General features: G+C 39.7%; 1 protein-coding gene across 1 annotated transcript in view; it reads left to right on the top strand.

The window, feature by feature from the left end:
* The window catches only part of KCNH5 (potassium voltage-gated channel subfamily H member 5), a 167,690-nt gene that overhangs the window by 104,544 nt on the left and 46,093 nt on the right, over positions 1-17,053 (top strand). The window contains exon 8 of the mRNA XM_075712579.1: positions 9,637-9,836. Coding sequence (XP_075568694.1) covers positions 9,637-9,836 — 200 coding nt within the window. The remainder of the gene's footprint in view (positions 1-9,636; positions 9,837-17,053) is intronic.

Below are 17,053 nucleotides of genomic sequence, written 5' to 3'. Positions count from 1 at the left end.
AGCATCTGCCACAGCTAAATCAATACTGCGATGAAGGACAGGTTCCCAAAGTGGATAATCAAAGCAGAGTAAAGTTAATTCACCTTGAAAGCCTGGAAATATTAGTGTGAAATGTTTTAGAACAAACCAGCATTATTCCAGCAAAACATGAGAGGTGCCGAGGTCCAGCCCTGAGCAGCAGTCTGCCCAAGTGTTGCCTTCAGTGGGAGCGGGGAGCAGGCTTCACGCCAGCCACAGGCACAGATGCTTTGATAAAATGGAAACCTGGTGCTAATAAATCAGGCAAAAAGGGGTTCACATTGGCCCTGATTGTTAGCAGTGTGCTAGGAACTCATGGTTTGCATTTTGTGGAAGATGTTCCATTATAATGTAAATATGGGGTGTGTGTGAAGATAATGAATGTTCCATTTTTTCTTAGGCTGTTAAGACTGGTTTTTGCATCAAAATGGGATTTTCTTCTGTTGTTCAGGTTTCAAAGGTTTAAAATCAAAAGACTGGAGGAAAAATGTTTTGCTATGAATTATTTTAGCTTTGTAAAACCTGGAGGTGAATTGTTTCAACTTTTTGTGGAACTGTTATTTTTTCCCCTTGGTTTTAGTGCAAACACTTCAGGGAAGGCAAATTTAATTTGAGATAGACTGTCAGCTTCACATAGAAAAATTTCGATACAAAATTTTGCTTGGCTCTGTCCAGAGATGCTGAATTTGCAGGATTGAGAATTAGAGGGAAGGTGCTTCTGTAGATGACTTAGATGAGTAAGAAACATTATCGTTCAGTTCAATGAAGCCAGTTTTGTGGTCATTTTACAAAGCAGAATTATTCTGAAAATAATAGGATGCAATCATCATCTCCAAATATGAGGGTTTTAGGATTAACAGTTAAGAACTTTATTTTGTTCCTAAAAATAGTCTATAACTGCATACAAAAATCTATCCTCACACAGAGTTCAGGCTGATGAATTAAAATGCAGGAAGAAGGAACTACCGAATAGAAGCAGCATTGCTTTACCTGTGCTCTGTCCCATTAATATTTTCAGGCAGATATTGTGGAATCACGCACTGTTATGCTAACAGGTGTGTTTACCACACCTCTCAAGGCTATGCGTGGCCTGTGTTTTATAGCTGGCATCATTTGTCTAATTGTCCCAAATCCATTCCTATTAATTGTGTTGAGATAAAACTGAATGTTTAATTAAATGAATAAGCAAAGTTATATTTGAAAGAAGTAGAAAGAATGAGCAAATTAGAAGACTGAAAGGAAAATTAGGAGCTGCAGAAAGTCTGAGCCCATTCATGTTGTATGTTCACCTTTACACTTACATACAGGTGTATCTGTGTGTACGTACATGTATAAATACGTATATTTGTGAGTATCTAAAACACACCAATAGATTTATACAGTACAAACTTTTACATTGGCATATGCAGAAAAAAGAACCTAGGAGCAGAGAGCTAGAAACATCTTCTAGTACAGTCCAGTACTTTGAAGGTCTGTTTACAAATTTCCTATTATATTTTAACAAGACAGGCAATTTAGGTGGTGTTCCTCAGTGTGCAAGTGATGTTCTGGCATCCTGCCTCCAGCAACATTGCTATGCTAGGTTCATCTTAATGTGACAAGAACTTGGTGTCCCACTAAAAAATTCCCTTAAAAATAATAAAGAAAAAAAAAAAAAACCCGGAAAAAACCTCGCAGCTCAAATCCAGCAACAAGCTGTCAAGTTGTTTCACATGGTAATGCTGACAGCTGCCAATTTTGCTCAGAGAACCTTTTTCTGGGGATGATCCCTTTGGTTGCTGTGCTTCCATTCAGTAGTGCTGGAGTCCCTTTGTGTCCTGTGCTTGTTACTGGTGACAGTTTTGACACGGTGATGCACACAGAGGAAGGCACATGGGATGGTTTTGATCCACAGGTGTCAGCGCCAGCCAGTAATAACACTAAAGACAGCACTCCGGGAAAGCATCTCCTTTATTTCTTTGATAGAGAAAGGAAAGGGAAAGATTCATCTGATGGGTAGATGACTGTTTGACAGACACAATTCAGCTTTTTTCGAAGTACTGGAGAGATTTGCATGGAAATGTGGCAATGTTAAAAATAATATTCAAATAAAGGGATGGAGCAAAGTGCCAGAGGGATGGGGTTGCTGGCATTCATGGTGAACATAATTCTCATGAATTTTGGTCATATTCTGCCTCTCTACTTTGCTTCTGCACCCACTGTAATTCCTTTAGGGAAGTGATTGCGTTGTAGTTAGCATTTACCATTGCACAGGGCTTTATGCAGCATGTGAAATGCTAGATGTGCCATGTGGTAAGGAGGTGGTGGATTTCTGAAGAAACAGGAACGATGAAGCATTAGTATAAGAAATGGTTTAGCTCATTTCACTAGTTAATTATTCTCTGTGTTTATGTCATACCCTTCTTATAAATGGCAATAATATAAATTCCTCCCCTAACTGTCACCACAAAAGCTGTGACCTGTTAGACCCAACTTCCACTGCTTACAAAATATGTAGAAAAAGCCCCAACTCTCAGCCTCTTACTCCAGAGCTGTTAGGGAAAAAGTTTCCAGAATTAAGGCCCCTTCACTACCAGATACGGATTTTTTAGGTGTGAGGTTTTGCCATGCAGTTAACACAAGGTAATGCTATTTTCCCTGGTGCCTGTTACGGTGTAACTGCAGCCATTTTTCAGGCTGTGCCTTGCCATATGATGCTTAACACCCTTGAATAATATGAAGAGAGAGAAGCAGACCCTAGCCGACCCAAAACAGATGAAAGAAAATGCAGGAAATTGCGTCCACATGCCAAGAGGAGACCACTGAACCTGTGCGGGGCTGTATTTCTCATGGCTAGCACCGTTTCTCGAGTGAACGAACAAAGTACTCTAATAACATGGGGTGGCTGTGGCAGGGGATGTTGAGCAGGGGAGATGTTATGGGTGAACTGTGATTTCAAGCTGCTTAGCATCTGCATCATCAGACCCAGGCAGCCCTTGGCCCCGTATCCTCGGGGGGGGGGGGGGTCAACGTGGAATTTTGTTGTCTATGCTGCTGAGTAACCTTAGCAAACTTCAGTGCATGTTCGTCGCTTCCTCAGGGCTAGAAGCCAAAACCACTGGTAAGTATGGGCAATGGTAGCCTTAATTTAAGACTGTCTCAGTAAAGCAATTGTGTTTTGCAATACCAATTTGGCCACTCTTAGATTGCATCTGTGTGCAAAAATATAGCCAGTCAGTGCATCACATTTGCATGGTAGAGAGGCATTGGAGCTTTAAAGTAAATATTTTCCGTCAGCTAAGTGCTCTCATGAAAAAAAAGCTCCCAGTTTCACCATTTAAAAATTAGTGACTATACAAGTACAGTTGAAAGCCCTTATTTTTATAATGATTTTTGCATAAAGTATGCAAAATGCCTAACTGCCTCCAAAGCAGCTGTTCCACTCTGCTATGCAAACAGTGTCCCCTATAAAGGGGAGAACAGCAAGAGTGAGTTCCTACAGTGTACTACTGATGATCCTCTTATTTACATAATTATTTAGTTCTTGTCAAACAAATACCCCATCAATGTGAACAGGAATTTTACAGATTTATCGTTATTATCATTATCCTCTTAATTTAGAATTACCATTACTATAGTATTAAGAAGGTGTTGGGTCAGGAAAACAGGGGTGAATGTCAGCTGGACCCATGGAGGAGCTGTGCGTCTTAGTGACTGCAGCATGGGATATAGGAACGCATGGATGGCCACCACCTCCCTGTGTTGGCAGTATGGGACATACATCTGGATGCAGGCACTGTGGGAGGATGGCCAGGGTGTGCCTGCGCCTAGACACAATAATGTCCAACCCCGCCGCCGATTTCAGCAGTCGGATGATGTTGGTAAGAAGTTCAGAGTTGAAGCTCACTGCTGAATCCAGTCCTTTGCCCGTTAGCTTCTCCTCTGCAAAGCGGGTGTAACAATGCATTGTTGGGGCTTATGGGAGGATAAATATATTGCATTATATGGCACAGGATTGTACAGCGATACAGCTACAAGTGTAATTGGAGGAAAGAGATTTTTTTTTTACTTTGGATACTTCTGGAAGTAAAATGTGAAAGCTGGTATGCTCTGGTGTTGATATCCCCTCCTTGTTAAATGGGGAGTAATTGTATTTAGGACACTGATTGAACACTGCTGTAAAACTGGTGTCAGCATTGCTGGAATGGGGGGGTGTATTTTAACAGCACAATTTTTATTGGAGCCAAGGATTCAAAATTAAAACTGGCCTTTGGAAGACCTGTAAAACCGGGGGATTGTGTTGGTGCTTTCACTAGCACAGCTGGCAGGCGGGAGTGTTGCTGCAGGGTGGAGGTGGGAGGCTGAGGCTGCGGGGCAGCACGGGGCAGGCATCAAAAAAGTGCCGTAAGACGATGATAAGGGAGGGGGCTTAGAAGCATTATTTTCTTCCAAGTAACACACTTTGTTGAATAATGTTGATGGATTTGAAGAAAGCTGTTCATTGTGGCAGCGGCAGCCTGTCGCTGCTGCTGCATCTCAGTGAGGCTGTTGAAGTTAGGAGAGGGACACTGCACTGTGCTGCCAGGTGTCACACTGGATAGTGCCTGCAAAAGTTTTGCAATATAATTAGATGTATTAAGGTGAGGTGGAAGGGAGTAATAGAAACTGCTCTCCTTTTAAAGTAATCAACCAGATATTTGGGTACTGGGCTTATATCTAATTATGTCTAGTATCTATATATTGGGGTTTGTATCAAATCTCTCGTGAATGATACAGCTTTAATGATATTGATCTAATAATCTTCCAGGAATACCTAATTCCAAAAATTCATTCAAAAAGTTACATCTAGCCTGAGCATGCAAAAATAAGCATCTATATTCTTCCAGGATCACGGCATCATCTTCTTCTTTACAATTACAATTTAAAGGTATATATGCTTAGATTAATAATACTCTAGCACAGAGCAGACCATAGGGAAAATTAGCTCTCTTAGTCAAACCTTCAGTTCTTAAAGGCAGATGTTCCTATCTGGACATATTTAGCATATGGCCAGGATAATAAGAGATCTGAAATGCTTTGGGATAAATTTTTTTCCAGAAAGTTCCTTGTTTTTAAACTGGCATAAAGATTTATGTGTTAACTATTAGTGTTAACTATTGCTAAATCATTCAAAACTGTTTTATGCATGTACAAATATAGTAGCACACATTTTATATATAAAAATACATAGCACTTAGATCCTTGTATATAATTTAGGGGAACTTTTTCAACACTGAAGAGTAAAAATAGAAATTAAAGTAACAGTTGAACCACCTACCTCACCTTCAGGACTGAGAAAAAATGTTTCTGCATCATTATATCAAATTGATCTCTACAAAATCTAGCAAAGACTGTTCCAGATTTACACACACAGGGCAATTAAGTAAATGAGCATTGCATGGCTGTAGAAACATAACAGAAAACATCTGGAGAAATGCGAGGTGTTAAAGAGAAGGTGGATAAATGCAGTTTGACCTAACTAGTCATTTCAAGAAACTGGGTAAAGTAATTTCACCTTTAATCTCTGTAACGTCATCTCTCCCATTTCTTGTAAATGGAGAGACTAAATTAAAACTACTGAAGTGTATGTATACCTTTAGAGATTTCTTTAGAGATTGTTCAAATCCTCTTACTGTCAAGAGAGGGACAGTATTTTATTTCCTTCAGAACCTTTTGCAAATGATCTGTACTGCCACTTCCTCTTGCCAAAAATAATTAAAATACAACAAAAGTGAAATGCCCTCTGTATCACTCCTCTGCCTTTCACTTTTTAAAGGTGAGGGGTAAGGTTCACACTTGGCACTTCAGTGTTTGCTCATTAAATAGGGATGCTCTGAGAAATCTTCATTTGCTAATCACAGGCGCTAAGGGTCATTCATGGAGAGTCTTAAACCTTTAAAGGCTGAGAAAGGCAGGAGCAGCGTTAGATGCTTGCCAGCATGTCCACGTGTGCGCATGTGCCTGCACGTGTGCGGCTGTGCACAGGGGATCCAACAGGCTCCGGAGGTTGTCGGCTCCCTGAGCTGCGACATCTCTGCCAGCTACGCAGCTGATCCTGTTCTGTCCCATCTCTGTCATATTTGCAGCTAATGCAATTACCCCGGCCTAAAGTTGGTTGGGGAAGAGCAAAGGCAGGTAACTTGTATTTTTAAGGTGGACTAACCTCTTCTCAGTAGACCCTCCCAAGCAGAGGACCCTTTCCTTGTAGAGGAGTGTCACAACAGGTGTAACAAATGCAATGCGAATGATTTTATTTATATATTTATTATTTCCTTATCAGCACGAACTTGTTTTGTTGCATACCAAGACCTGCAAAACAAGAAATAATCAGCTTTTTTTAAATGACCCTGTTTTCTAGGTATCCTGTAGAGAACAGGGATGGGGAGCTGATTTATAGAGAGAGGTGGATTTTCTGTGCCAAATTATGAAAAATGTGCTCTCCCCCAAAAAACAACAAACCAGTCCCAACAGCCACCAGTGTTTACGTAGGGAAGCACCACAAGCAAGGAGAGTCTTTGAGGCACAGCTTCAAAGCTGTGAAGATCTAAGTAGATTCCTTTTAAATGTTTGCCAAAGGACGCCCATGCTGTAACCTGTAAGAAAAGTGGAATATTTAGATGAGCTCAACCATGTGTCTTTACCATTTCCAATAGGAGGCAAAGGAAGGCTTTGATTTCCAACAGAGGGGTAATGCTGGTTTTGTCTGTGCAGATTCTACAGTGAGGGCTCATGAATTCTGGCTTAGTGAGGTACTGCTGGGTAATGCTTCCAGCAATTTTGCAGGCTTGATCCAATGATTTATTCTACCCTTAATTTCTTGAACAAACATACTCTTTTTAAGTACAACTTTCCAGGACCCTATATTAAGAGAGACAGAACTAGAATTTCTCTTCTGGCTGTATATTTTCTACAAATTGTCTCTGCCAAAGAGTAATTTTTTTTTGTAGAGGAGGTAATATTTGCCAGTTGCTTCAGACAAGCTGTTTTCACTATGGCAGTCTCAGCTGTTTCCAACCTGGCAGATGTCAGAGTTGAATCTCTTTTTTCCGAACCTTACAGGGCACTGTGTTACATTTTCAGTCAGCCTGTGTCTTCTGTGTAGGTTTGCATGGCCAGTTGGGTTGTATGCATTGTAATTGCATATGCAGTCTAGCTGTAGTTACAGGTTTGCATAAATTTTATTAATACAGAAAGGCAGGGTTGCGGGGACAGTTATGACTTCTCTTTACATTTATAGTCATAGTCATTTTCAGATGCATCTGACATCAGAGGGCAAGACAAGAGATGCTCTGCACTCAGATATCTGATGAGCTGAGTTCATGATAAATCAACACCTGTTCTTCAGAAGAATGACGGATGTTGTGCTTAGAAGAAGTGACACTTCGTCATGTTTGTCCCACTACAAATGTCCAAAAGAGTGGTGAAAGCTGGAAAAAAAAAAAAGACAGAAAAAAGTCAGGTGGCATTCATCCATCTAGAGTGTTTTTATAATCCACATACTCTTTTACTCCGAGTGAGTGCTGATATAGAATCATAGAATCATTTAGGTTGGAAAAGACCTTTAAGATCGAGTCCAACCGTAAGCCTAGCACTGCCAAATCCACCACTAAACCATGTCCCTAGGTGCCGTGTCTACACATCTTTTAAATAGCTCCAGGGATGGTGACTCAACCGCTTCCCGGGGCAGCCTGTTCTAATGCTTGATAACCTTTTCGGTGAAGAAATACCTATCTGAATGGGTACAGAGGTAGAGAAAACCTTTCAGTAGCTAGCAGATATGATAAAACAATCAGTAAAACAAGGAAAAAAAACTACCCTTGCAAAGAGCTTTATTTCTGGACATCACATAGAGTATTAATCTGATGTGTTTTCTAAAACTGAAACCCCATGTTCATCTTTGCTACACATGGTGTAACCTTGTTGGATATCATCTTGTGTGTTGAGATGAAAAATCCCAAGACTTTGATGAAACAATGAACATCGTATTTCTGATGAACTTCAACATCTAATTTTTACATGGACATAGTAAAAAGCACTGTGAGAAATGAAAGTACAGTTTTTCTATTAGACAGGTGTTAGGAAAGCACCATGTTTCTTTAAAAATGCCACCTCTCAGATAGGGGTGATAAACAACAGTAAATGAGTATGAAACAAAGTGAGTTTTCTGGAATGAGGTAGAAGTGTCTTGTGTAGAGGGAAGATGTTATGCAGTGAGAGATGGAAGGCATTTTTCCTTTCACAGTGGGTTATTTCTTGCCATTTGTAGGCTGCAGTTTTTTTTTTAAAAAGCAATGTGGAAATGCATAGCTGCATTCTGCTGTAAAGTACCTCCAAGCAAAGATTATTAAAAATGACAGGCACATTTCTTGTGTATTTGATAATGTCAAGAGCAGAAGTAAAGTGCTGCACATTGGTGTTATAAGATATCAGAATAATTCTTTTTTTCTGCAAAATCTGTAATGCCTAATGGAAGAATGCAATTTTGGGCTTGCTTGCAAGGGTAATTACATTGTGACTCAATAAGGCACCTTAAACTTGCTTGACTTTAAAAGCGTCTTTCTAGCAAAGGTGTGCATTTAAGTTTTTGCTTAAATGCTTTGCTGAATTTAGGGTTCAGAAATTAACTGTTCTTCATCAAATAGTGTTCACTGCATCACACTTGTAATAGTATACTGAGGTTGATGCCTTTACAGTTGGAAAGGCTTACTTAAAACGTGATTTTTCTTGAATAAGGCATGTCATTCTTTGGTGTTGCACAACTCAGCTGGCTGAGCTTGACATTAATGGTGGCATGTTTGGCAAGGGGAGAATCAAACCAGAAGAGAAGGTAGCTTCAGGTGTGGGTTTGAGGTAGTGCTTCCTACTCTACTGTGTCCTCCTTCTGCCCTAGTGATATGTCCTCAGAAATGAGGTAAACTTGGGACTTTCTATTGTTTGCTAATCCAGTTTTTCTCTCTTTGGAATCATTAGTGACTGGCATCTAGAGTTGACATGACATACCCAAGTCATCTGCTGGGGCTGGCTGTGAAATTGGACTGTGAAATGCCACTCTGAATCTTTCTTGTGCACACTTTGGCCATGGACACAGGACACGAGTTGTATAGATATCTCCTTGCCAGTTTTCCAGGTTCCTTTCTTCTCCATATCATTTCCTCTTTGGGACTGAGGCCATTCTCTACTCATAGCACGTGCTATGTGAGCCGATTGTACAGGAGATCCACATGATTCTTTAGATAGTGCCTTCAAGGTTTACTGGCAGGCTGAAGCTACGTTTGAAAATTAGTTTGGCTTAGTATAGGGTATAGAGTTAAAATGCACTGACTGTTTTTAAATAACTCCATGTGTGGACATTATCTGTATGACTGATTTTATAAATTAATGCAGACTGAGTGGCTGTATGAGCTGTATGGGTAAATCCAATAAATAACTGTACATGTATGTTTTTGAGAGTGTGTGCATAAACAGAAATTTTCAGTTTACTCCTATGCATTTGCAGTAATTTGTAACCATACATAAAATTCTTTCAAGTTATCCTTGAATTATGAGTAGCATTTACTGGAGCATACATATTTATTTTTGATTACCTTTGGTTTTTTTCAGCTCTCCTTTATGCAACTATTTTTGGAAACGTCACTACCATTTTCCAGCAAATGTATGCCAACACCAACCGATACCATGAGATGCTGAACAATGTGAGGGATTTCCTAAAATTATATCAAGTCCCAAAAGGCCTTAGTGAAAGAGTCATGGATTATATTGTCTCAACCTGGTCCATGTCTAAAGGAATTGACACAGAGAAGGTATGAGTACGAGGTAACAATTTAGATAGCGAGAGTTTGTGTCCATTGCGTACTTTCTTAGAAACAGGACTGTATAACAGCATATAACTTACTAACAAATTCTTAACTGCATGCTACTCCATTATTATATTTGTGTTTGGATGAAAAACTGGATGTTTTTAAGAAGGACTGTTTTGCTACTTTGAAAATATGCCTTTATTTTGCATTATGGTAAATGTTTTCTGCTTTCCAGTCTTACTGTGCCTAAATACTAAATAATTTTAATGTACTTAACTGTTGAAATCAATGGGAAATTGGTCTTCAAATTAGTCTGAGAACATAATTTGGTGTCTAACCTACATCAGTATTATTCTGAAAAGTATTGGCATCTGTGAGTTGCAATGAAATGAGTTTGATTGGCTTGGACCTTTTGCTGATGCCCAGGACATCGACATATCCATCAGCATAATTAGTATAGGATTTAATGGTAGTAGAGATTGATCTCCTTGAGCTCGAGTCTCTCAGCTAGAACTTTAGGGCTTTGGTAAGGAGATACAAAAAATGTGGCACTGCTGGCAGCCATGCAGGGTGGAAGTCCTACAGGACTTTAGCCCTCAGAAAGGACTGGTCATTTAGGTTTCTTCAAAAGCTGATTAAAGGAGAAGGTCGTCTTCGGAGAGTGATTCATTGTGTGCCAGGACAGACCAAGTGAATTTTCCTTAGGGCCTCTCTTTCTTCATATGTGCACTGAGTCTCTCTAGCCTTGGATATTTTAGAGAGCTGAAGGAAGGGTTTCCACCTGCAATACCTTGAATGTAGGCAAGATATAACAGGTTTAGGTCTAGATTCTTGATCAGTGGAGATTGGTGATGCTCCTGTGGCTTCTGTAGACCTGATATACATCAGCTGAAATTAGGAATTCAAGCTCCAGTTTCCATGAAGATTTCCCTCCTAAGAACTTATAAGGCAGATGTCCAAGGGAGGGTAAGGAAGTGTCATGACAGATTAATATCTTAAAATGTCTAGTGCTTGCAGAGCTTTGGAGTTCTTGCTTCAGTTGAATCTGTTGCGTAATATGGAATGATGATGCAGCTTATTCAGGTATGCCAAGATGAAGTTGCTACACTGAAAAATCTAGTCTACATCATGCTGATACAACAGCAGTTATCTTATTAATCATCTGCTGTGAAATTCGGTTTACTATCTCAAATACAACTATTTTAAGAAACAAGGATTTTGATTTCTTTGATTCTTGTGCTTCAGTATGTTACATTCTTTAATATGTTAACTTCTTATACACTAATACCCTAACTTCCCAATGCTGATTCATAGTGTTAAAAGTGAGCTTTTATATTGCGAACTACTGTAAATGCATTCAGTCCTATTGTGTAAACTCAAAACCATATGAAAATTCAACTTTCATTTGCATTTATCTCCTTGCAGTTAAGCCAGAATCCTGTATTATTCCACTATAGTTTCATTAGATTTTAATGATGCTTTGCAGTTAATCAGGAGAACCTATGCCTTAATTTTCTTCCATAGTTTCCGCATGTCCGGTTTTATAGATTATAAAAATGCAGTTAGAGCCATAATCTTCAACACATGGTAAGCAGTGTTCTCTGCTCTGTAAGACAGTAGTGGCTGCTTAGCTAGATAATTAATATGGCTGTACAATCTGTGACCTAGGTTTTTAACAATTTTCCCTTGGTAAAGACTTGCCTAAACTTAGGCCTGGATCCAAAACCTATTTAATACAGTGGAAGGATTTCAGGAACCTCTGCATCTGGACATCAGTAGTTGCATCTAATCGAACTTCCCAGAAAAGCCCATGTTACAGAAGAACAGAGACAAGATAAACGTAAGAACTTGAGCACCGGTTTGAATATTTTGGTGTTTTGTATCCCTTACAGCCTGCAAGTCTGCAAAAGCAACAGCACCAGTGGCCTGTAGTGCCTGCACTGAGCATCCCTGGGTCTGTACGAGTGTAAGGATCAGGCAGTTTGCTTTCAGCTGCAGGACCTCAGCCAAAGTCAGGATTTGTTTTAGAAAGGGTGGAAAGCTGTGTCATAGCCAGGCAGCCTTCCTACCTTTATCTCCACTCAGGAAGGTGTTATAATGTGGTTCACCAAAACAAATGAGAAAATGTTGTAAATCCCAGCTGAGAAATGGTAGAAACAGTGGTACAGTCCCAGAGACTAGACATGTAGAATGGATCGTTTCTCTTGCATTAGTTCTTTCATTACCCCTTCAAGCCCTGTCTTAAGACCCTTTGCATTTAAATTAAATCCATCTGTACTAACCCTAGAGCAGCAAGATGGGAGTGCACAGTAGGGACCTCCAAGGTACACAGAGTCAAGTCAGATTTATTACCGTAGACACAGTGGGGCTAATGGGACTACACTGCACCTGCAGCTGACCTGCTAAATCCAGATAGTGCTGCAACGTAGGTTGGAATAGGGGATTACTGCCCCAGGTCTTGAGTTGCTTCTCCGCACTGCTTTGTCTGACAGCCTGGACGTGACCTTAGGGGTTTCTTCCAGTCTAGTTTTCAAAGCTCCAGTAATGAGATTCTGACCAGTCTGTTGTCTGGTTATCTTTGCATCACATGATTTCCCATTCTCCTTAATTTTTAGGAACTTTCCAATAAGCTTCTTATTATCTTGCAAAACACATGTGCTCATGACACATGATAATTAGTGAGGAATTTCTCAACTTTTCAGTTTCCATCAGACAGCTCAGACAGTTTCCATCATCCAGGGATGTTTTTCAACCTAACATACAGTATTACATCCTAAAATGTTCCAAATATATCTGCATTGTCACATTGGAATGTGTTTTGCAACATCATTTGCCACAAATTTATAATACATTTCATTCAGTCACTCAGCATGTTGAAATGGCTTTGTTTTGAAATCCAAATTCAAAGAACAAGAAGGTTAATGCTCTAACAAAGAATGAAATTTCTTATATGAGTGCTACAATAGGTTCCTATGGTGATGAACAATCCTAGCAATTTGATGGAGTAAAAGTAAGCACATGTGCATGTGTTTCTTTGATAACTAATGATTTTAAATTCATATGCTTGAAATAAAAATGTAAGTTAATAACTTGATTGGAATTGCTACCACTACACATATTACTACCACTTAATATGTGTAGATTTGTTGCATCAGAGCTCAAATATCCATTCTTGAATGACATGTTCAGTGTGTAGTCCCAAAGAAGATCTTTGGCTAAAACTGGTAAGGATGAAATGGGAACTGAAGGCAAAGTGGAAGTTAGCAGTGGAAGTTAGCATGGAGGAAGTTGAATGAAGATCTAGTCCTTGCTGGTTGTGAGAGCAATCTCTCCCGAACAGAACTTTGTTTTAAAGCCCCAGTCTGTTGTCCTTGTATGTGGAAGAGGCCTTGTTCTCCCATACTGAAGTGATGGTGCCTTAAGCACACAATTTTGGCTTCCTTGTTCTCCTTGGGAATAGCTCATCTTCACATCCTGTCTTCAAACCACAGCGCTTCAGCCTGTCTCTGAGTGTTCACAAATAAGGAATTAACAATGACACTAAAAGCATTAGCGTATTTATTATTATTACTTATGGGGAAACAAGTGGCCTCTGATCCATAATCTTAAATCACTTAAACATGAGAGCCCTCCTCTGACAGCTGGGATGATATGTGTAATACATGCTCACAGACTCTTATCTTCTGGTGTAAGAGTGGCTCAAGCAAGATGGATATTTTTTTACGTTTAATGCTACAGGTTTCAGGATTATTCATCTAATAATGAGCAGAGCTAAAAACATGACAAAACTAAGACGACTTTATATACTAAACAGTATCTCTCATCCAGCAGAACCTGTTTTTTTGAGAGGTAAAAAAGAGGCAGTACATGCTCTGTATATAACCATTTTTAAGCAGCTGAAAAAAATCTTTACAGTAATAATTTGATATATGAAACACACACTGAATTCTTAGTTTTTATTGAAATCTCTAGGCAGCAAATGAAAAATTTATAGATATTAGCTCTTCTATAAGAAATAGGTCATTATACATGAAAGCAGAACAACGATTAACTAACATGCAGATGTCTCAAGGTCTCATCTAATGATAACATTCTGAAATGGCAGTAAAACCCGAAGATTTTCTCTTCTTGACCTCTATGCTGTTGCATGGCTTAGGATTTGCTCAGAAAGCAATTAAATAAATGTCTATTATGTTTTAACAGTCAGTTCCTTCAGAAAAGCCATAGGTTGAAAGAGAAAAAAGGCATCTATTTCGTCTCAACCTAAGCATCAATGATGATTCAAATAATGAGAGCCAATTCTACATTGCAATGACTGAAATGGAAATCATGGGAAAATAACACAGTCTTAAAACTATTCACTGCTGGCCCACTAAGCTTTCATACAGGAGAGATGGGTTTATGGTAAATAGACACAGGCTGTAGCTTTATTAAACACTAATCTACAGAAGGTCAGTGCAGTTTAGTTGTGTTTGCTGTTAATAAGATCTTCAAGAGCTGTAGTAATAATTAGTGATAACGTGAGACAAATAGGGGAATCAGGCTGCCATTCCTATGGTGTCCATCACATAAAGGTGTCTGTAAGTGCTGGCTGGATTTCCTCGTGGATGACCGGGGTAGAAGGCTTCCAAGCTTCGTGGCCAAAGAGAACTTCTACAAAATTAGGTGTGACAGCTACATACAATTCCCTGCTGAAGAGGGAAGGTAAAAATCGTTTGGACAAGTATTTTTGTTTCGTTGTAGAGGCGGGGTTGTTGGTCGTTCCTTGCAGATCGGGACGAGGTGAACAAGAAGTCTTCCCTCACCTCACAGAGCTGAGCTAGGACCAGGTACAGTTGCAATCCACGGTTCTTTGGAGAGTGGGATGCAGGAGAGACGGTCAGGGTCTCACTGTCCTTCACACGGGTCCAAGAGCGGGGCCTGTGCACCAGTGGGGCTTTCTGTTTCACCTTTATGGATGCTATGGATTATTTACCTCCTGTATGCACTGTGCAGAGCCAGGAAAGATTATCCACAATTATCTCTGCCTCTTGGATGTGTTCATTTTGGGATTGATGGAGATTAAACTATGAACCTGTCATGCTTGAGGGCATGCGAGGGCTATACACCATGGCTATGGAGCAGCTCACGAGCTTAGTTTCTGGGGGAAGAAGTACCCAAGTGGATGGGTCGGGCATTTTCCTGAGCACTGCCACCAAGGGGATGGAGCTGACAGAGGGTCTGTCAGTTCCAGAGACCACATCTAGGGGAAGGTCTTCTCCAGACCTGTTTTCCTAATGCTTTCACCCTTGAATGTCTTCACATAATGCTGCATGTTAGAAAATAAAGCCACCTCCAGAAGAAGCACAAAATAAAATAATCCATTGATCAACTCCATTCTTCCAAGGGTGACCTTTGTGCCAGAAGTTGTCACTCCAAAAAATGTGACTTGAGAGATTCCTTGATGTATGCCATATTCTTTCTGATGTTTATTTTTCTTTCTTTTATCTAAGAAGTTTATTTTAATGATAAAATTCCCTGTAATTTGCTATCCTTTGCCCCATTGATGATTGTGCTTGGGATAGATATTATACCAAAACTGAAAACAATAAAACCTTTAACTGTTCTGAGACTTCTACGACCCTTAGGCAACCTGAGATCTGCTACTTTGGGTCATTGGTGAATTCTACCAGTGTGCCACAGTGCGTTAGACAAACCAGCAGGCCCTGTGCTGCTGAACCACGTGATTCCTTAAAACAGGCAGTGATGCCTCTCATCTTCCCCTGTTTTTCAAGTCCTTTAGCTAGATTCTACCTGTGTTGACAATACTGAATTTAATGTAATTGAGAGCCAGTTTCTAGGGATTTTTTAATGTCTCTAACACTTGTTACTCGTTAAAAAGTGGTTAATTTTGTTACTATACCACTAAACCTAACCATTTTGATCACTGGTTCAGATCATGTATTGTTAACAAGAAAACAAGCCAAACTCAACTTATTAGACTTGATTTTCAGATCTGTTTCTGATCATTTAAATCCAAGTGACCTTGGATTTTAGTGCAATTAAAACAGAGCACACCATTGCTTCTGAAATTCAATTCTTAGTGCCAAGATATTCAGTGATGTATTAAAGATTACCCTAATGCATGCCAGGTTAATAATTGCTCAGTTCCATACATCACCTTTGAGTTACTTACAAAATTACCTGATTATTACAGGAAAATGCTCTGTGCTTTGCCAATCAGCTGTTTCCTTACCTTTGTCTCTGACCTCCATCCAGTGCCGAATGTAACAGTTTTAGGCAGGTCTGCACAAGAATTCAATACTCAAATGAGCCAAATCCTTCTAAAAATATGAATAATTTGGTCAAGTGCCTAGAGGGTCTTGTGGTTTTTTGGAAAGAACTGGCCCTGATTATGACTGCTGAATATGTCTGAAAACCCAGAATGGCCTATCTCCACAAAATAAAAAGAGCTATCTGTGGCCTATAACTGGTTAGAAGTTGGAGGAGTTTATTTATTTATTGTCAAAGCTGACATTTTTTAGTATCTCCAATATTTGTTATGGTTACTCATTTAGGAAACGATCCTTGTTATTCCACCGCTAAGACTGTGTACGCTCTTCGCTTGAATATCAGTCAATATATCCCCTAGCTACAACCCTGAGAAAGTGAGAATCCTGTGTGCTGAAAGAGAATTGCAAATAGATAGCGTTCATGATTCACTGGCCTCTGCCCTTTTTGTTAACAAGTCTTAACAGATTCTGTAGTATTTGCTAAGCCATCCTGTAGTGTTTTCCAGCTGGGGAAGATTTTTTAAAAAATACTTAAACCCATCCTAAAAGGTATTGTTTGGACACACTCTTAATCTGTACAATTTTTGTTTCAGTTTATCTGCTTTTCTTTGAGTTCTTTATAATCTCTGCTCCCCACAGAGTTCTTTGAGCAGTTCAAGGTGCTTATCTTAAACTGCCTGAGCATGCTGAGGAAATGGATGGGAGGGGAAAAAATTCAGATGGAACCTCCTTGGGAATTTTATTCCCCCCTTACAGATCTTGAGCTGAAAAGATAGTGAGATGTTTTGTGCCAATTCCCTGTGAGTCTTCCAGAGCTGGTTACTGCCTTTCCCAGTCTGTAGCAGCAACCACAAGTTTTTCACTCACAGCCAGCATTTTACGTATGCCATAGGGTGCTCTAGAGACTTCAGCAGTGTTGAATCTCTGCATTGGGTGGTGGTGTGTTGA

This window comes from Pelecanus crispus, chromosome 6 (assembly GCF_030463565.1).
Source record: "Pelecanus crispus isolate bPelCri1 chromosome 6, bPelCri1.pri, whole genome shotgun sequence".
Lineage (NCBI taxonomy): Eukaryota > Metazoa > Chordata > Aves > Pelecaniformes > Pelecanidae > Pelecanus > Pelecanus crispus.
The sequence above is the reverse complement of the archived record's forward strand: the minus strand, read 5'-3'. Positions and strand labels throughout refer to the sequence as shown.